Source organism: Saccopteryx bilineata, chromosome 12 (assembly GCF_036850765.1).
Source record: "Saccopteryx bilineata isolate mSacBil1 chromosome 12, mSacBil1_pri_phased_curated, whole genome shotgun sequence".
Classification (NCBI taxonomy): domain Eukaryota; kingdom Metazoa; phylum Chordata; class Mammalia; order Chiroptera; family Emballonuridae; genus Saccopteryx; species Saccopteryx bilineata.
Genome location: NC_089501.1, coordinates 5,531,118 through 5,553,473, shown reverse-complemented (window position 1 = coordinate 5,553,473; position 22,356 = coordinate 5,531,118). Strand labels below are relative to the sequence as shown.

General features: G+C 40.2%; 1 protein-coding gene across 3 annotated transcripts in view; it reads left to right on the top strand.

Moving 5' to 3' along the window:
• Positions 1 to 22,356, top strand: part of AK9 (adenylate kinase 9) — a 178,054-nt gene that overhangs the window by 31,361 nt on the left and 124,337 nt on the right. For all 3 annotated transcript variants that reach the window (XM_066247994.1, XM_066247991.1, XM_066247993.1), the window contains exons 11-13: positions 3,003 to 3,142; positions 3,224 to 3,404; positions 20,592 to 20,736. In XM_066247994.1, the coding sequence (XP_066104091.1) occupies positions 3,003 to 3,142; positions 3,224 to 3,404; positions 20,592 to 20,736 (466 nt within the window). The remainder of the gene's footprint in view (positions 1 to 3,002; positions 3,143 to 3,223; positions 3,405 to 20,591; positions 20,737 to 22,356) is intronic.

The following is a 22,356-nucleotide window of genomic DNA, read 5'->3' as shown; positions in this document are numbered from 1 at the left end:
GAGAGCAAGCTCCCGTTCTGCCCCCACTTTATAGTGTAGATTCATAACCTTTAATCCAATATATAAAATAGGGGAAGTCTCTAATATAAAGTCACTTCTCTGAGGCATGATGGGATTGCACCACACCACATCAAAAAGGGTAGGAAAGGCTTAATCCTAAAACCAAGCCCCAGGCTACAAGGATCCTGCCTGCCCACAGCCCGCCCCCAACACACATTAATATCACCTGGGCAACGGCCTCCACGTGGGCAGCGCCATCTTTAACAAAGTGAGCATAATATATTTTATCTGCCCAACAAGCATCAATCATTAGTTTTTCATTGCAATACCTTAGTTGTTCATTATTGCTTTCTGATATGTGCCTTGACCGTGGGGCTACAGCAGATTGAGTAATCCCTTGCTCAAGCCAGCGACCTTGGGTCCAAGCTGGTGAGTTTTGCTCAAACCAGATGAGCCCATGCTCAAGCTGACGACCTCGGGATCTCGAACCTAGGTCCTCTGCATCCCAGTCCAACTCTCTGTCCACTGCACCACCGCCTGGTCAGGCTCAAATAGCACAGTTAAAAAAAATTTTTCAAATAAAAACTTTGCCAATTCTACTATGCAGCCAGGGATGAGAACCACAGTAAAAAAGGGTGAGAAGCACACAGACCTTCATGTGAATGCAAACCCCTGTAGGAGAGTGTGAGAGCGCTACCAGTTGATGACCTGTTGGAGAGGAGGCGGGGTTGTGGGTGGGTATAGATGAATGTGAGAGTTTGTGGTGAGAAGAAGGACATGTCAGGCTGACATCAGCACAGTAGTCAGTGACAGCATTGGTTTTCAAAACAGACAGATCTTGATTTGACTTCCAAATCTACAGCCTACCAGATCTGTGACTTTGCTTAACTTTACCCTTTGCTCATTTTTTTAAAAAGGGATAATATCCCCTACCGCATAGTGTTATTAGAAGGATTATATGAAATGATGTTTGTGAAGTGCCTGAAACCAATGGCAAAATTCAAAATATCTAACACCTGTGTTGAAGAGGCAAGGGTGGCTTCATGGGCTAGAGACCTGTGCAGTCACACAGAACCTCATGCTTAGAAGGGCCCCACAATTAGTTTAATGCTCTGATGTCACAGTCTTGAAATTCTTAATAACTTTAGAACAAGGACTTCACATTTTTATTTTGTACCGGGCCCAGTAAATTAGCTGATGCTGTGCAGGAAGTTCACGCATTCACAACAGAGCTGGCGGCGGAGCTGAAGAGGCTCTGCTGTGCCAGGCGTTACCGAGGGAGCTGCTGCATCACAGAAGAAGCCAGAGAAGGGATTGAGTGTAGTGGCTATAACTGCCGATTTCCTTGTGCCTCCTGCTCACCGTGGCTATGTCTGGGGTCCCTCTTACAAGACCCTCTGGTTTAGTCTCTCCAGACAGGAAGCCTCTAGTCTTCTGACTGGAGGAAAGGTGGTAGGGGCTGAGGGAAAAGGCTGTTGGCTGACCAAATGAAATGGAGAGTGGCTTTGGCCACTGGCACCTCCTTTTAAAGGTTTCCAGCCAACTCTTCTGTCTTCTGCTCTCCATTCCTCGCCTTCAGAGGCTCTGCACACCCTGCCTAGTGTCAACAGGTCCTGAGCCCCTCACAAATCAACTCAATCCTTGCTGTCCCCAGCCCACCCCACACCCATCTCTGCCACCACAATGAGCCTTTACCTTTCTCTGGTCCAAGTCAGCTACCACTCAGCCACCTGCTTTCTAGCTACAGAAATGTGTAGCCATCAAGGGTCAGCTGTCAGTTCCTCTGCTGTCTTGTCCCAGCCATGTCCTTGTGACTTTATTCCTCTTTTAATTCCTCTAGTGTAATTTTCATGAAGTTCTAGGAAAGCAGCAAACACAAATGCTTGTGTTATCTGCCTTGCTTAACCAGAGGCAGTTCTAATCATGTTTTAAGACTGACATTCAACTCTTTTGAAAGCTCATCTTCTCCTCGTCCCTCAGCAACCTATAGGCATGTGGCTTCAGGGACTGGAAGTTGAGAGAGAAATATGGTCTGCTATTAAAACATTTTTCTCAAGTTGGGACAGGAAATAAAGATGATAAAGAAAGAAGGGCTGCCTCCTGACTTGACTGGGTACGTGTCAGTCCCTTGCTCACTGTCTGTGGACTCTGTGGAGAAGGGGACAGCCCCACCAACAAGGGTCTCAGTCGTGCAATTCCCCTAAGCATTGACTTTATACTGAGCTACATCTCCCAGGCTTCAGTTGGGGACATTGATGCAGCATCTGTGCACTATGCATGCCTCTTTGCTCTGTGATGCTGCAGTGGTCCAAGCAAGACCGGAGCTCCCATTCACATCTGTCCTCCACGGTCAACTCTGGAGCCAGCGCTACTGTGAGATCTGTATCTGAAGGTGGGAGGGAGCCAGCATGGGCCCTGTCACCCTAGCAGTTTCCCACCATGCCATCTCTCTGCACTTCTCTTGTCCCCTGTTAATGGAGCACAAGGACAGTGAACCTTTCCACAATCTGCAATCTGTGGAGAAGTGGTTGTTAATTTCTCTGCAGACCACCAACAGAAAGAACTGCTAAGGGCAACTTTACATTCTAAGAAGAAGGAAAGAGCTAAGCAAATGCAAAAATAATCTATATATAACATTTTATTATTTAAAAACAGGTAAATTTACTAGGAATTTGGTATATTTTCAAACCTTTTCAATAAGAATTTTTCAGTACCTGTTTTCTGAAACAGATAATAGAAAACATTCTATCTACCTTATGTTCATTCTACCTGATAATAGAAAATGCTCAGTAAAATTTAAACAAGGCTTTATAATAAATGGGAACTATATACTATTAAATTTTAGACAAGTGCAGAATAGTTGCAATTAATAAAAAAGACAAAATTAGCTTTCTAAATTATTTCTTAAATAGTTAAAGCACTATCAAACAAGAAATGAAATAATACTATTATTTCAGCAATACTTATGCCCATGTATTAAATGCAGTGTATGTTTTTAATAGGATGAGCTGTTTCATACTCTTGCATCTTATAAACTGATTGCACCAAGATATAGATGGCAAAGGAGCAGATGGGGACAAGTCTGTCCTGTGTCTTTAAAGGAAGGTAACATTTATCAAGGATTGCCAGAATTTTCTGTAAGGTAAGTAAAATTTTTCAGAACTTACTTTCAAGTCTTCCCCATATCTCTTTTCAGTTGTTTATGATTATGGCATATTTTAAGTTTTCTAGGTAAAATGTACTGTCTGTCATCAGAAGAAACATTTAAAACATTTTTATTGAACCCACGGTCCTATCTTCTTCCACCTATGCCAGCACCACCATTTAAAGTGTTCATATTCGGACCTCAGTCTTCAGGGAAAACAACACTTAGCAATTTGCTTGCACAACATTATAATGGAGAGGTAACTGACATTTCTTTAGCTAGCTTTCTAACTATTTATACTTGATTATAATCATTAGAATTTTAGAATTTGTAGGTTTTGTACTCAGTTTTCTTAATTTTACATTGTCCATTGGGTAATTGATCTTCTGGGCTTGAAGTGGAGAAGACATCCCCTTGCTGTTTATTGTAGCTTCCAGACCATACCCCCTCCATGCTTCCCAGAAGCCCCCAGATTTTACTGTTTTGTCATGCAGATGATACTACCCATTCCCTCCCTTAGTTCTGCTTGTCTACTGTTTTCTGGGTTACACCCTCCTGGCTCACTGTGGAGAAAGTATATGGAGACGAGTTCTCCACAACACATTCACTCCTGTCATAATTCTTGGTGATTTCAGTAGCTACAAGGATGACCCTCCCAACTCCATGGCCTGTCAATTCCTTGACCTCTCTCCTCAGTGATCTTGTTCCCCACACTTGGTAAGTGAAATTATTTTTAGCTTGGACAAGAGAGATAGCAGTAAAAGGTGGTAAGAAGTGAGAAGATTTGGGATATAATTTGAAGACAGAGCCAAAGTATGTGATGAGGGATTATATGAAAGTCAGAATGGCTAGAGCAGGCATCCCCAAACTACGGCCCACGGGCCGCATGTGGCCCCCTGAGGCCATTTATCTGGCCCCCTGTCGCACTTCTGGAAGGGGCACCTCTTTCATTGGTGGTTAGTGAGAGGAACACTGTATGTGGCGGCCCTCCAATGGTCTGAGGGACAGTGAACTGGTCCCCTGTGTAAAAAGTTTGGGGACCCCTGGAGAGCATAGGGTGTAAAAGGAGGAATGGATCAAGATGAAGGAGGTTGAAGATGTAGTCAGAGCAATGCAGGCCCTGGGAAGGAGTCTGAACTTACTCCAAGTCCTGTTGAGTTCTTTTAAACACGGGGGGGGGGGGGGGCTGAAAGATGGCGACAGAGTAGGCAGATGTACCAACTTCCACTTCCCAGAACCAAAGTGGATTACAACTTAATTTTAAGAACAATCATCTGGAAAAACCAACTTTGGACTAAACTAAGAGGACTCTTCAACCAAGGAACACTGAGGAAGCCACAGTAAGACTGGTAGAAAAAGCAGAAACACAGAGAGGGCTGCACAGCTCCCGGGAGTGAACAGCAGCCCAGCAGGACTCGCGTGGAGGGAAGTGAGCTTAGCGGAGAGGGGAGGATCCTGGGCCCTGGGAACAAAGCCCCAGCCTGCATCCCCAGAGCCTAGAAGAACTGTATGGACAGTGTTTAGCTGTGAAACAAGTCAGGATACTGTTTGTGAGAAAGAGACAGATTTCTAAGACCCAGGATTCAAGGAACCCTGCAGGAAACCTCTTTCACAACCACTAACCCAGGACTCTGTGAGACAGGGAAAGTTGAGAGGACTGGAGTAGCAGGAAAAAAGTGTAATCTAGGAGGCATAGGGAGAGAAATACTTTGAGGGACAGCCACCCTAACCCCTGGGCTGAGTCACCCCCCCCCAAATCAAAAGGGAATATTTCCCCTGGAACAAGCAATACCAGCAAAGGGAAGCAGGACACCAGCCAAAAAAGCTCTCTCACGGCACTCAGAGCAGAGTTGCTTAGGAGGGAATCTTCAGTAATACAGTATTGAGTGCTGAGGTCTGAGCAGCAGCGCCCCCACCCACACTGTTGAGGGCTTGCCAGAGAGCTGGTGGCAATGGGATGCAGAAGCATGGTCCTGCCGGTGAGGGCAGAAGGGACGCATGAAAGCGGTCCAACCCTGCTGAGGGCAGGGTGAGCAAGAGCAGTCCTGCCTGCAGCCCTGCACACAGGGGAAAGGCAAAAGCCAGGGAACTGCAGAGAACCATGGCTGAGCACAGGCATGCAGCCCTACCTGGCCCGTGGGTCTGGGGCTTGTGGCCAGCACAGGAGCACAGCTCCACTCTCCGGGGCAAGGCAGAAGTCGAGGAACAGGTAGAGACCTGCAGCTGAGTATAGTTGCGCAGCCCCGCTTGCAGTGGTGAGGTTTGTGGCACCGGTGTGGTGCACAGCCCCACCTTTGGGGGAAGGGTAAAGGCCAAGGCCACCCTTCCCATGGAGGAGAGGTGGAAACCACAGTGATTGCCTCAGTAGGTAAGCCCTGGCAACGCCCATACCTGAAGGCCCAAGGCAGCAGCAGAGGGGTTGGTGGGCCTTCAGACAGACCACACCTAGGGAACACAGAAGCCACACCCAATGGACTCCAGTGGCCACACCATTTTTATACACAGACAAAATGAAAACGCAGAAAAATGCAACCCAAATCAATCAAGAGAAATCCCCAGTAAAGGACTAAAATGAGTCAAATATAACCAAATTACCAGATGCAGAGTTTAAAATAATGACTGTTAGGATGCTCAAAGATCTTAGAATAACAATAGATGGACATAACAAACAGCTAAATAAAGAGATAGCAAGTATAAAAAAGGACATTGAAATATTAAAAAAGAATCAGTCAGAAACGACAAATACAACATCAGAAACGAAGACCACAATGGAAGGAATTAAAAACAGGATTGATGAAGCTGAGGACCGAATAAGTGAGTTAGAGGACAAGATAAACAAAGGCATGGAAGCAGAGCAGCAAAAAGAAAAGAGACTCAAAAAGTCTGAGGAGGCCTGACCTGTGGTGGCACAGTGCATAAAAGCATCAACCTGGAATGCTGAGGTCACTGGTTCAAAACCCAGGCTTGCCTCATCAAGGCACATATGGGAGTTGATGCTTTCTGCTCCCCCCTTCTCTCTCTGTGTGTGTCCTCTCCCTAAAAAATGAATAAATAAAATCTAAAAAAAATACGGAGAATAATAAAGGACAAATGCAAAAAAGTCTGAGGAAATTCTAAGAGAGCTCTGTGACAACATGAAGAAAAATAACATCTGCATCATAGGGGTTTCTGAAGAAGAAGAGGAAGAACAAGGGATAGAGACTTTGTTCAAGCATATCATAGCTGAAAACTTCCCTCAATTAAGGCAGGAAAACATCTCACATGTTCAGGAAGCACAGAGAACTCCATTAAGGAGAAACCCAAAGAAATCAACACCAAGTCACATCATAATTAAATACCAAAGCTAAGTGATAAAGAGAAAATATTAAAAGCTGCTAGAGAAAAAAAGACTATCACCTACAAAGGAGCCCCCATAAGGATGACTTCTGACTTCTCAACAGAAACACTTGAGGCTAGAAGGGAAGGGCAAGAAATATTCAAAGTAATGCAGAACAAGAACCTACAACCAAGAGTACTTTATCTAGTCAGAGTAATGGCACGGTAGGAGGCGATACCGATAAATCTCCCCCAAAACTCAACAAGATCTTCAACCAGAAACAGAAAAACCTATCCTTGGAACCTCCAGATGTTTCGCAATACACCCAAAGGTATGGTCAAGCGAAAAATTGGCTAAATATAAAATCAAACCCCGAAGGAAATAGGGAGTAAGAAATGCTCCGCCTTCCTCACTAACCTAAACAGGGCTGCTTTCACTGGGAACTGAGAATATAGAAACTAAGGTGGGCAAAGGGGGTGAATAGATCCAGGCCACGGCAAAAACGGCTGAACCAGGCTGTGGCACGGAGATCCAAGCCGAGGAAAAACTGTGCCTGTGGCAACCCAGTCAATACAAGCTAACACTCGCACCAAACCCAGACAAAGAAAGACAAGTGGGGCAGCCATTTTCCCCGATCTCCTGGTCGGCGTGCGCAAATAGTGGGTGAGAGATTCCTTCGAGTGCCTCAGCAGTGGGCTCTCGTGTTACCCCACAGAGAGGCAGAGTGAGGGGCCTTTGTGTGGTCCAAAAGCAGAATCTCTGGGCCGCCCCAGCACCCTGAAAAAGCCGTGCACAAGGAGGGAGTGAGAGCCAATTCCAATGCTGGAACTTTTCCGTGCGGGCGGGGGTTTCACTCAGAGGGTGAGGCAGCTGGCCTGATATCCTGGTCAGCGCGCACAGAGAGTGGGCAAGAGATTCCTCCAGGTGTCTCAGCAGTGGGTGCCTGTGTTATCCCACAGAGGGGCAGAGTCAGGGGCCTTTGTGTGGGCCGAAAGCAGAACCTCGGGCCGCCCCAGCGCCCTGAAAAAGCCACGCACAGGGAGGGAGTGAGAGCCAATTCCAACACTGGAACTTTTCCGTGCAGGTGGGGGTTTCACTCAGAGGGTGAGACTGCCGGCCTGATATCCTGGTCTGTGCACGCAGATAGTGAGCGAGAGATTCCTCCGAGTGCCTCGGCAGTGGGTGCCCGTGTTATCCCACAGAGGGGCAGAGTCAGGGGCCTTTGTGTGGGATCTCCAGGCTGCCCCAGAGCCCTAAAAAAGCCACGCATGGGGAGGGAGCGAGAGCTAATTCCAATGCTGGAACTTTTCCGTGTGGACGGGGGGTTTCACTCAGAGTGTGAGACTGCCCGCCTGATATCCTGGTCTGTGCACAGATAGTGAGCAAAAGTTTCCTCCAAGTGCTCCCGGAGTGGGCGCCCGCCTGTGTTACCGGACGGAGTGGCAGAGCCAGAGGTCTTTGAGTGGGCGGAAGCCCCGCCTGATTATGCTAGCAGCTCTAACTGACTGAGCCTTACCCAGAGTCCTGTGCTGAGTGGGAATAGAGTGGGGAGTTGCCAGCTCTTTGAGCCTCTTACTATCCAGGCAGAGGGAGCAGCAACCCCATAGCTGGACTAACAGGCTACTAATTGAGGAAGTAAAGACTAGGAGAGAGGCTCCAGGAACATGGACTCTCTCACTGTCGGAGCCTATAAATGCTAATGAGCCTTGACTGCCAATGAGACTGAAGCACAATACATGACATCGCCATAGAGACTTATCAATTGCAAACCTCTACCTGAGCATGCCAAAGGGGCAGAACCCGGGGTACAGAGTCACCAACCAGAAAGAGGGAGAAAAAAGAAAAAGCAAGAAGATAACCTCTCAAAATCAAGAATAATCCGCAGACTTTATAACCTATCCCATTTTATTGTATTTGTTTGTTTGTTTCTGTTATCTTCATTCTTGGTTGTTGTTTTTCCTACTCCAATTTGGTCGTTTAACTCTCTGCTGGTCTTACTCTATCCTCTCCTTGAACTACACTACCCATAAGTGTTACATCTCCCATTATCTTTTCTTTTCTCTTCCTTTCTCTCAATGAGGGTTGCACTCCAAAACCCTTAACTCTCTCTCTCTCTCTCTCTCCTCTTTTCTCTTCTTCTTTTAGTGGTTCTCTCTTTATTTCTCTCTCTCTCTTTCTTTTCTCCCTCTATATTAGTTTCTTCCTTTCTCCTTTACGTCTCCTCTCATTCAAACTTCAATAACGAACAAATTATCTTATCTGGTACTCAAACTTATCTTTGTGGCATTTTGGGAGGTTTTTACTTCACCTTTTTAACTCACTAGCAGTGCTCCCATCCCTGGCTCTCCATTTTATCTAGTTCTTGTTCCACTTAATACAATAGTAATTTTTTAACTTGTCCCCCCATTTTCTTGTTTTCCTCTTATTCCTCTCATCATAACTCTTAGTCAACCAACACCTGAAAGCAAACCATTTTATTCTTGACACAATTTTTTTCCTTATTTGCTTTTTGTGGGTCTATAAAAAGCTTTTTTCTCTTTTCTTTTTTTTATTTTGCCCCTTTATTACTTCTCCCCAATTAAGGCCCTCCATTACAGGCATTGTTCCATTTAGTAAAATATAATTTACAGTTCACCACAAGATTTTCTCAGAAAAAAGAGGGGAGAGGAGAGGAGAGGAAAAAAGGAGAGGGGAAAATAATTTCCTTTTTTTTAATTTTTATTTTATTTTATTTTTCTTAATTATTATTTTTTTTAAAAAAACAACTCTGATTTTTTTTAATTTTTTTAACTTTTTATTCCTTATTAAATCTCATTAATACTATCAACAAAACCACCCTCAGATGCCATTAAGGAAGAGAAAATCGAATATCATGGATACAAAAGAAAGAGAGGTAACACAGATAGATGAGGAAAAATCTATGGAGAAAAAACTTAATATATTGGAAATCTTGGAGTTAAATGACAGAGAATTTAAAATAGAAATCCTAAAAATACTCAGAGATATACAAGAAAACACAGAAAGGCAATTTAGGGAGCTCAGAAAACAACTCAATGAACACAAAGAATATATTTCCAAGGAAATTGGAACTATAAAAACAAATCAACAGAGATGAAAAACTCAATTCATGACCTGAAAAATGAGGTAAAAAGCTTAGCTAATAGAACAGGCCAGATAGAAGGTAGGATTAGTGAAATAAAAGACAAGCAACTTGAGGCACAACAGAGAGAAGAAGAGAGAGACTCAAAAACTTTAAAAAATGAGATAGCCCTACAGGAATTATCTGACTCCATCAAAAAGAATAACATAAGAATAATAGGTATATCAGAGGGAGAAGAGAGAGAAAATGGAATGGAGAACATACTCGAACAAATAATAGATGAGAACTTCCCAAGCCTGTGGAAAGAACTAAAGCCTCAAGTTCAAGAAGCAAACAGAACTCCGAGTTTTCTTAACCCCAACAAATCTACTCCAAGGCACATCATAATGAAATTGGCACAAACCAACAGCAAAGAAAAAATCCTCAAGGCAGCCAAAAAGAAGAATACAACATATAGAGGAAGGCCCATTAGATTATCATCCGATTTCTCAACAGAAACTCTACAAGCTAGAAGAGAGTGGACCCCAATATTTAAAGTCCTGAAAGAGAGGAACTTTCAGCCACAAATACTATACCCATCAAAGCTATCCTTCAAATATGAAGGAGAAATAAAAACATTCACAGATACAGAAAATATGAGGGAATTTATCATCAGAAAGCCCCCACTCCAGGAATTACTAAAGGGAGTTCTCCAATCAGATATAAAGAACAAAAAAAAAAAAAAGCCACATGTAAAAGCTCCAAGAAGAACACAATAAAACCAAATTTAAACTGTGACAACAACAAAAAGAAAGGGGGGGGGGGTGGATAGAGATTAACAGTAGCAAAGGATGATGGAGTGCAAAAGTACTCACAAAATAATGCACTACAATGAACAGGGTAGGGACCCTTTTCATTACTCAAAGGTAACCACCATTGAAAACACCACCACCGAAGCACATGATTTAAAAAAGATAGCAACAGAGGAAAGATGTATGGAATACAACCAAATAAAAACAAAAGATAGAAAAATGAAAGAGAAGAATCAAACAAGACACAAAACTAACCGAAAGCAATCTATAAAATGGCAATAGAGAACTCACAAGTGTCAATAATTACACTAAATGTAAACAGATTAAACTCACCAATAAAAAGGCACAGAGTAGCAGAATGGATTAAAAAAGAAAATCCAACTGTATGCTGCCTACAAGAAACTCATCTAAGTAACAAGGATAAAAACAAATTCAAAGTGAAAGGCTGGAAAACAATACTCCAAGCAAATAACATCCAAAAAAAAGCAGGCGTAGCAATACTCATATCTGATAATGCTGACTACAAGACAGAAAAGTACTCAGAGACAAAAATGGCCATTTCATAATGGCTAAGGGGACACTGAATTAAGAAGACATAACAATTCTTAATATATATGCACCAAACCAAGGAGCACCAAAATATATAAGACAGCTACTTATTGATCTTAAAACAAAAACTGACAAAAATACAATCATACTTGGAGACCTCAATACACTGCTGATGACTCTAGATCGGTCATCCAAACAGAGAATCAACAAAGATATAGTGGCCTTAAACAAAACACTAGAGCACCTGGATATGATAGACATCTACAGGACATTTCATCCCAAAGTGACTGAGTATACATTTTTCTCCAGTGTACAAGGATCATTCTCAAGAATTGACCATATGTTGGGCCACAAAAACAACATCAGCAAATTCAGAAAAATCGAAGTTGTACCAAACATATTTTCTGATCATAAAGCCTTGAAACTAGAATTCAACTGCAAAAAAGAGGAAAAAAATCCCACAAAAATTTGGAAACTAAACAACATACTTTTAAAAAATGAATGGGTCAAAGAAGAAATAAGTGCAGAGATCAAAAGATATATAAAGACGAATGAAAATAACAATATGACATATCAGAATCTATGGGATGCAGCAAAAGTAGTGATAAGAGGGAAGTTCATATCACTTCAGGCATATATGAACAAACAAGAGAGAGCCCAAGTGAACCACTTAACTTCACACCTTAAGGAACTAGAAAAAGAAGAACAAAGACAACCCAAAACCAGCCAAAGAAAGGAGATAATAAAAATCAGAGCAGAAATAAATGAAATAGAAAACAGAAAAACTATAGAAAAAATTAATAGAACAAGAAGCTGGTTCTTTGAAAAGATCAACAAAATTGACAAACCCTTGGCAAGACTTACCAAGGAAAAAAGAGAAAGAACTCATATAAACAAAATCCAAAATGAAAGAGGAGAAATCACCACGGACACCGTAGATATACAAAGAATTATTGTAGAAGACTATGAAAAACTTTATGCCACTAAATTCAACAACCTAGAAGAAATGGATAAATTCCTAGAACAATACAACCTTCCTAGACTGAGTCAAGAAGAAGCAGAAAGCCTAAACAGACCTATTAGTAGAGAAGAAATAGAAAAAAACATTAAAAACCTCCCCAAAAATAAAAGTCCAGGCCCTGACGGCTATACCAGCGAATTTTATCAAACATTCAAAGAAGACTTGGTTCCTATTCTACTCAAAGTCTTCCAAAAAATTGAAGAAGAAGCAATACTTCCAAAGACATTTTATGAGGCCAACATAACCCTCATACCGAAACCAGGCAAGGATGGCACAAAAAAACAAAACTACAAACCAATGTCTCTAATGAATACAGATGCTAAAATACTAAACAAAATACTAGCAAATCGAATACAACAACATATTAAAAAAATAATACATCATGATCAAGTGGGATTCATCCCAGAATCTCAAGGATGGTTCAACATACGTAAAACGGTTAACGTAATACACCATATCAACAAAACAAAGAACAAAAACCACATGATCTTATCAATAGATGCAGAAAAGGCTTTCGATAAAATACAACACAATTTTATGTTTAAGACTCTCAACAAAATGGGTATAGAAGGAAAATATCTCAACATGATAAAGGCCATATATGATAAACCATCAGCTAACATCATATTAAATGGCACAAAACTGAAGGCTTTCCCCCTTAAATCAGGAACAAGACAGGGTTGTCCACTCTCTCCACTCTTATTTAATGTGGTACTAGAGGTTCTAGCCAGAGCAATCAGACAAGACAAAGAAATAAAAGGCATCCATATCAGAAAAGAAGAAGTAAAGGTATCACTTTTTGCAGATGATATGATCCTATACATCAAAAACCCCAAAGAATCCACAAAAAGACTACTAGAAACAATAAGCCAATACAGTAAGGTCGCAGGATACAAAATTAACATACAGAAGTCAATAGCCTTTCTATATGCCAACAATGAAACATTTGAGAACGAACTCAAAAGACTAATCCCCTCTGCAATTGCAACAACAACAAAAAATACCTAGGAATAAACATAACAAAGAATGTCAAGGACTTATATAATGAAAACTATAAACCATTGTTAAGGGAAATTGAAAAAGATATATTGAGATGGAAGAATATTCCTTGTTTTTGGTTAGGAAGAATAAATATAATCAAGATGGCCATATTACCCAAAGCAATATACAAATTTAATGCAATTCCCATCAAAATTCCAATGACATTTTTTAAAGAAATGGAGCAAAAAATCATCAGTTTATATGGAACTATAAAAAACTCTGAATAGCCAAAGCAATCCTAAAGAAAAAGAATGAAGCTGGGGGAATTACAATACCTGACTTCAAACTATATTATAGGGCCACGACAATCAAAACAGCATGGTATTGGCAGAAAAATAGACACTCAGACCAATGGAACAGAATAGAAAACCCAGAAATAAAACCACATATATATAGTCAAATAATTTTTGATAAAAGGGCCAACAACACACAATGGAGAAAAGAAAGCCTCTTCAATAAATGGTGCTGGGAAAACTGGAAACCCACATGCAAAAGAATGAAACTGGACTACAGTTTGTCCCCCTGTACTAAAATTAACTCAAAATGGATCAAAGATCTAAACATAAGACCTGAAACAATTAAGTACATAGAAGAAGACATAGGTATTAAACTCATGGACCTGGGTTTTAAAGAGCATTTTATGAATTTGACTCCAAAGGCAAGAGATGTGAAGGCAAAAATTAATGAATTGGACTACATCAGACTAAGAAGTTTTTGCTCAGCAAGAGAAACTGATAACAAAATCAACAGACAGCCAACTAAATGGGAAATGATATTTTCAAACAACAGCTCAGATAAGGACCTAATATCCAAAATATACAAAGAACTCATAAAACTCAACAACAAACAAACAAACAATCCAATAAAAAAATGGGAAGAGGACATGAACAGACACTTCTCCCAGGAAGAAATACAAATGGCCAGCAGATATATGAAAAGATGCTCATCTTCTTTAGCTATTAGAGAAATGCAAATCAAAACGGCAATGAGATACCACCTCACACCTGTTAGATTAGCTATTATTAACAAGACAGGTAATAGCAAATGTTGGAGAGGCTGTGGAGAAAAAGGAACCCTCATCCACTGTTGGTGGGAATGTAAAGTAGTACAACCATTATGGAAGAAAGTATGGTGGTTCCTCAAAAAACTGAAAATAGAACTACCTTATGACCCAGCAATCCCTCTACTGGATATATACCCCCCAAACTCAGAAACATTGATATGTAAAGACACATGCAGCCCCATGTTCATTGCAGCATTGTTCACAGTGGCCTGTACATGGAAACAACCAAAAGGCCCATCAATAGATGACTGGATAAAGAAGATGGGGCACATATACACTATGGAATACTACTCAGCCATAAGAAATGATGACATCGGATCATTTACAGCAAATGGGGGATCTTGATTACATTATACAAAGTGAAATAAGTAAATCAGAAAAAACCAGGAACTGCATTATTCCATACATAGGTGGGACTAAGAGACATAAAAGTGAAACTAAGAGACATTGATAAGAGTGTGGTGGTTATGGGGGAGGGGGGATAGGGAGAGGCCAAGGGAGAAGGGGAGGGGCACAAAGAAAACTAGATAGAAGGTGACAGAGGACAATCTGACTTTGGGTGATGGGTATGCAACATAATTGAACGACAAGATAACCTGGACATGTTATCTTTGAATATATGTATCCTGATTTATTGATGTTGCCCCATTAAAAAAATAAAATTATAAAAAAAATAAAAAAAGAGTACTTTATCCAGCAAGGCTATCATTTAAAATTGAAGGAGAAATAAAAAACTTTACAGACAAAAAATACCTCAAGGAGCCCTGGCCGGTTGGTTCAGTGGTAGAGTGTCAGCCTGGCGTGCAGAAGTGCCGGGTTCGATTCCCGGCCAGGGCATACAGGAGAATGCCCATTTGCTTCTCCACCCCTCCCCCCCTCCTTCCTCTCTGTCTCTCTCTTCCCCTCCCAAAGCGAGGCTCCATTGGAGCAAAGATGGCCTGGGCGCTGGGGATGGCTCCTTGGCCTCTGCCCCAGGTGCTAGATTGGCTCTGGTCGCAGCAGAGCGACGCCCGTAGGGGCAGAGCATCGCCCCCTGGTGAGCGTGCCATTTGGATTCCAGTCGGGCGCATGCGGTTGTCTGTTTGACTGTCTCTTCTCATTTCCAGCTTCAAAAAAATAAAAAATAATAAAAAACCCTCAAGAAATTCACTACAACTAAACCAAGGCTGCAAGAATTGCTAAGGGACCTTTTGTAAACAGATCAAAGGAGAAAAAATATAGCAAAAGAGGAATTCAATTTTAAGAATAAAATGGCAATAAACAACTACATATCAATAATAACTTTAAATGTAAATGGATTAAATGATCCGATCAAGAAACATAGGGTAGCTGCATGGATAAGAAAACAGAACCCATACTCTTGTTTCTCTTCATATTGTATAAATCTTTCGGCTTTTACTAAAGAATACAGAACCCATACATATGCTGTCTACAGGAGACCCACCTCAAAACAAGAGATGCACATAGACTGAAGGTAAAGGATGGAAAAAGTATTTTATCCAAATGGCAGTGAAAAAAAAGCTTTGGTAGCAATACTTGTATGAGACAAAATGGACTTAAAACAAAGACTATAGTAAGAGATAATGAAGGTCACTACATAATGATAAAGGGAGCAATCCAACAGGAAAATATAACCATTATAAATATCTATGCATTTAATATAGGAGCACCTAAATATATAAAGCAGAGTTTGATGGATATAAAGGGCGAGATCAACAGCAATACTATAATATTAGGAAATTTCAATACTACACTAAAATCACTAGATAGATTCTCAAGAAATAAAATTAACAAAGAAACAGCAGACTTAAAGGACACACTAGATCAACTCGATTTAATAGATATCTTCAGAACCTTTCACCCCAAAGCAGCAGAATATACATTCTTTTCAAGTGCGCATAGTACATTCTCTAGGATAGACCACATGTTAGGGCACAAAAGCGGTCTCAACAAATTTAAGAAGACAGAAATTATATCAAGCATTTTCTCTGATTACAATGGCATGAAACTAGAAATCAACCACAACAGAAAAACAAAAATACTCAAACATTTGGAAACTAAATAGCATGTTATTAAATAACAAATGGGTTAACAATGAGATTAAAGAAGAAATTTAAAAATTTCTAGAAAAGAATGATAATGACCATACATCAACTAAAAATTTATGGGACACAGCAAAAGCAGTACTGAGAAGGAAGTTCATAGCATTACAGGCATACCTTAAGAAGCTAGAAAAAGCTCAAATAAATCATTTAACCCTGCATCAGAAGAACAAAAAAGAAAACAGCAAGTAAAGTCCAGGGGTAGTAGAAGGAAGAAAATAATAAAGGTTAGAGTGGAAATAAATGACATAGTGGCTAAAGAAACTATACAGAGGATCAATGAAACAAAGAGCTGGTTATTTGAAAAGGTAAACAAGATCAATAAACTTTTAACCAGACTTAATAAGAAAAAAAGAGAGGACTCAAATAAATAAAGTTAGAAATGAGAGTGGAAAAATAACAACTGACACAACAGAAATACAAAATATTGTAAGAAAATACTATAAAGAGCTGTATGCAAAAAAATTAGACAACCTAGATGAAATAGAAAAATTTCTTGAAACATAAAATCTTTTAAAAATCAATCTGGAAGAATCAGAAAACCTAAACAGACTGATTACAACAAATGATATTGAAACTGTTATCAAAAAACTCCCAACAAACCAAAGTCCTGGACAAGATGGCTTCACAAGTGAATTCTACCAAATATTCATGAAGAACTAATGCCTATCTTTCTCAAGCTATTTCAAAAAATTCAAGAGAAAAGAAGAGTTCCAAGCTCCTATATGAGGCGAGCATAATTCTGTTTCCAAAACCAGGCAAAGACAACACAAAGAAAGAAAATTATAGGCCAACATCCCTGATGAATTTAGATGCTAAAATCCTCAACAAAATATTAACCAACCGGTTCCAGCAATATATGAAAAAATCATACACCATGATCAAGACGGATTTATTCTGGGGAGGCAAGGCTGGTACAATATTCACAAATCAATGTGATTCATCACATAAACAAAAGGAAGGAGAAAAACCACATGATAATTTCAATAGATGCAGAAAAACCATTTGATAAAATCCAGCACCCATTCATGATCAAAACTCTCAGCAAAGTGGGAATACAGGGAACATAACTCAACATAATAAAGGCCATCTATGACAAACACACAGCCAACATCATACTCAATGGGAAAAAATTAAAAGCAATCCCCTTAAGATCAGGAACAAGGCAGGGATGCCCCCTTTCACCACTCTTATTCAACATAGTTCTGGAAGTCCTAGCCACAGCAATAAGACAAGAAAAAGAAATAAAAGGCATCCAAATTAGAAAAGAAGAAGTAAAACTATCATAATTTGCAGATGATATGATATTGTATACAGAAAAACCTAAAGTCTCAGTCAAAAAAACTACTGGACCTGATGAATGAATTCAGCAAGGTGGCAGAATATAAAGTTAATACTCAGAAATTAGAGGCATTTTTATACACTAACAATGAACTGTCAGAAAGAGAAAGGATTAAGGAAGCAATCCCCTTCACTATTGCAACCAAAAAAATAAAGTACCTAGGAGTAAATTTAACCAGGGAGATTAAAGACTTGTACTCAGAAAATTATAAAACATTGATAGAAGAAATCAGGGAAGATACAAACAAGTGGAAGCATATACTGTGCTCATGGTTAGGAAGAATAAACATCATTAAAATGTCTATATTATCCAAAGCAATACCAATTAAAATACCAATGACATACTTCAAAGATATAGATCACATATTCCAAAAATTTATATGGAACCAAAAAAGAGCACAAATAGCCTCAGCAATCTTAAAAAAGAAGAATAAAGTGGGAGGTATCACTTCCTGATATCAAGTTATACTACAAGGCCATTGTACTCAAAACAGCCTGGTACTGGCATAAGAACAGGCATATAGATCAATGGAACAGAACAGAGAACCCAGAAATAAACCCACAGCTCTATGGACAACTGATATTTGACAAAGGAGGTAAGGAAATACAGTGGAGTAAAGACAGTCTCTTTAATAAATGGTGTTGGGAAAATTGGACAGCTACCTGCAAAAAAATGAAACTAGACCACCAACTTACACCATTCACAAAAATAAACTCAAAATGAATAAAAGACTTAAATGTAAGCTGTGAAACCATGAGCATCTTAGAAGAAAACATAGGCAGTAAGCTCTCCGACCTCTCTCGCAGCAATATATTTGCTGATTTATCTCCATAGGGAAGTGAAATAAAAGACAGGATAAACAAATGGGACTCTATCAAACTAAAAAGCTTTTGCACAGCTAAAGACAATAAGTAAGAACAGAATAAAAAGACAAACTACACAATGGGAGAACATATTTGACAATACATCTGATAAGGGGTTAAGAACCAAAATTTATAAAGAACTTGTAAATCTCAACACCAGAAGACAAACAATCCAATCAAAAAATGGGAAAAAGAAATGAATAGACACTTCTCCAAAGAGGACATACAGATGGCCAAAAGGCAGATGAAAAAATGCTCAACATCACTAATCATTAGAGAAATGCAAATTAAAACCACAATGAGATATCACCTCACACCGGTTAGAATGGCGCTCATCAACAAAACAACACAAAATAAGTGTTGTCGAGGATGTGGAGAAAAGGGAACCCTCTTGCACTGCTGGTGGGAATGCAGACTGGTGCAGCTACTGTGGAAAACAGTATGGAGATTCCTCAAAAAATTGAAAATCGAACTGCCTTTTGACCCAACTATCCTACTTTTAGGAATATACCCCAAGAACATCATAGAACTGCTCCAAAAGGAGAAAAGCACCCCCATGTTTGTGGCAGCATTGTTCACAATAGCGAAGATCTGGGAACAGCCCAAGTGTCCGTCAGAGGACGAGTGGATTAAAAAGCCTTAGTACATATATACTATGGAATACTACTCAGCCATAAGAAATGATGACATCAATCATTTACAATAACATGGATGGACCTTGATAACATTATACGGAGTGAAATAAGTAAATCAGAAAAAACTAAGAACTATATGAACCCATACATAGGTGGGACACAAAAATGAGACTCAGAGACACAAACAAGAATGTGATGGTAACGGAGGTGGGGGTGGGGGAGGATGGGGCGAGGAAGGAGAGAGAAGGGGTGGGCGGAGGGGAGGGGCACAATGAAAACCAGATAGAAGGTGATGAAAGACAATTTGACTTTGGGTGAGGGGTATGCAGCATTATCAAATGTCAAAATAATCTAGAGATGTTTTCTCTCAACATATATGTACCCTGATTTATCAATGTCACTGTATTAAATTTAATAATAATAATAAATTAATTAATTAAAAAGCTTTGGTACATATATACTATGGAATACTACTCAGCTATAAGAAATGATGACATTGGATCATTTACAACAACATGGATGGACCTTGATAATATTATACTGAATGAAATAAGTAAATCAGAAAAAACTAAGAACTATATGATTCCATACATAGGTGGGACACAAAAATGAGACTCAGAGACATGGACAAGAGTGTGGTGGTTACGGAGGGGGGAGGAGTGGGAAAGGGTTGGGGGAGGGGAGGGCACAAAGAGAACCAGTTAGAAGGTGACGGTAGACAATTGGACTTTGAGTGATGGGAATGCAGCATAATCAAATGTCAGAATAACCTAGAGATGTTTTCTCTGAACATATGTACCCTGATTTATCAATGTCACCCCATTAAAATTAATTTTAAAAAATGTTAGGCCCTGGCCGGTTGGCTCAGTGGTAGAGCGTCGGCCTGGCGTGCAGAAGTCCCGGGTTCGATTCCCGGCCAGGGCACACAGGAGAAGTGCCCATCTGCTTCTTCATCCCTCCCCTTCTCCTTCCTCTCTCTCTCTCTTCCCCTCCTGTAGCCAAGGCTCCATTGGAGCAAAGATGGCCCAGGCACTGGGAATGGCTCCTTGGCCTCTGCCCCAGGCGCTAGAATGGCTCTGGTCGCAACAGAGCGACGCCCCGGAGGGGCAGAGCATCCCCCCTGGTGGGCAGAGCGTCACCCCCTGGTGGGCGTGCCGGGTGGATCCCGGTCGGGCGCATGCGGAAGTCTGTCTGTCTCTCCCCGTTTCCAGCTTCAAAAAAAAAAAGTTAAAGAAAAGGAATTATATAAATTTTCTATATCTTGATTGAGGTTGTTACATGTATATATTTGTAAGAACTCATCAAGCTGTTTACTTAAAGTAGGTACCTTTTATTATATGTAAATTATATATACAAATATGATTTTTAAAAATACATATGTAACTTGAAGTATATTATATGATACATATATATATAGGTATATAATCCTAAATGAAAAATGACAAAATTTCTGTGAAATCAGTGAATTCTGAAAATAACATGCCTCAAGTAGTATTAAGATTTTTAAGATAAGTAAAGATATAGATATAAATAGATGCAGATACAGATAGATACAGATATAGATATAGATAAACAACGTGTTAGATTTGTGCTTATGTTTGGTTTTTGAAACATTCTTTGCAGGTAGTTGACTATGCCAAACTTGTTCAACCACGTTTTGATAAAGCCCTTGATGCGTTAATAAAAAATGCTATAGCTGAGGCCACTGAAGCAGCTATTAAGACTGTGAAAGAAAAGCTTCTCGCAGAAGTAGAAGCTAACAGACAAGGTAATCCGTCTTTTTTAAATGTGGTTTTTTAAAGGTTAGGTTAACAATTAAGCCTGACTACCTGCAGGCAAGGACTTGATTTGCTTATGTTGATGTCTCTGGCACCTTGCACATTGTAGCCTCTTAATAAATGGTCGAAGATATGAGTATACAACAACCTGATTCATAAACAGAGAAAAGACTTCAATTCTAGATTTCTAAGGAAAGAAATCAGAAAGAGCTTCCAAATTTAGGTTGCTTTCCTTTCATGAGTCTGCTTGCTGGCCAGAAACTGAGCAGAATTTATTCCTTTATCTACACCAATCATGACAACACCACTACTCCCCCTGTCTCATGGAGTTTATTGTTGTTGTTTTAGGCTTGTATGTCAGCTCTGATTGTAAATTAAACCTTTCTATTTGGGGAATATTAATTTTAAAGTTATAAAGCAGTGAAACTGGAAGAAGACTTAAGATCAATTACATAATGTTCTAACTTTACAGATGAGAAGACTGAGGCACGTGAAGGTTAAATGGCTTCCTGTGACTCACGCAGCTTGTAGCATAGCTGAGACCTGAACCCTAGTTTCCAGAGTCCCAGTGTTCTTTCTCCTAACCATTCTGCCTCTTCCTGTTTCTTACTTTTTATCACATATTTAAGAATAGATACAATAGTTTGGGCTTTTTTATTTTATCTTTCTCCAGGAAGAATGAGAGTTCTCATTTCATGACTCTTTATGAAATTCTTTGGCTCTGGTAGAATTTACGCCTGTAGTTGGCACTCTTATAACCAGTCACATTAGAACACGTGGAAGTAGCATAGTATCTAAACATCTCCTCTTAGTGGGATACCCACAGTGCAGCACCTGCTATGCACTATATGGGATATTCTCGCTTTCAAAGATCTGAAAACAAAATTTGAGATTAACACCAGTATTTTAGACTAGATTTTAAACCATCACTGTTTGGATTTTCAGAAGTGGTGGCAGTGTGCTTTACCCTAATAGAGCCATCACTTCCTCAATTCCAAGTATTCTTTTCCTAATAAAGGTTTTCTTGTTACAAAAGTAATATCAGATAATATTTACTGGGCATTTACTATACATTGCGGTATAGTAATGCATTGCATGCATTACCGTACTAAATCCTCATAACAAGCTTATGAAGTAGATACTTTTATCTCTAAACTTAACAAATGATAAACGAAGGCATAGAGGGGTTAAAGTACTTGCTCACAATTGACAGCCAGCAGGTGATTGAGATTCAAATCAATGTCTGTTAACTTCCTCCATGTCTCTCAAGTAGTCACAGAAAACTGGAAAGGGTGGTTATACCCCAGAGGTACCCCATTAAGAATTTGATGCATTCTTTTTTTCTTTTTTTTTTTTTTCTTTTTTCTGAAGCTGGAAACAGGGAGAGACAGTCAGACAGACTCCCGCATGCGCCCCACCGGGATCCACCCGGCACGCCCACCATGGGGCGATGCTCTGCCCACCAGGGGGCGATGCTCTGCCCATCCTGGGCGTCACCATGTTGCGACCAGAGCCACTCTAGCGCCTGAGGCAGAGGCCACAGAGCCATCCCCAGTGCCTGGGCCATCTTTGCTCCATTGGAGCCTTGGCTGCGGGAGGGGAAGAGAGAG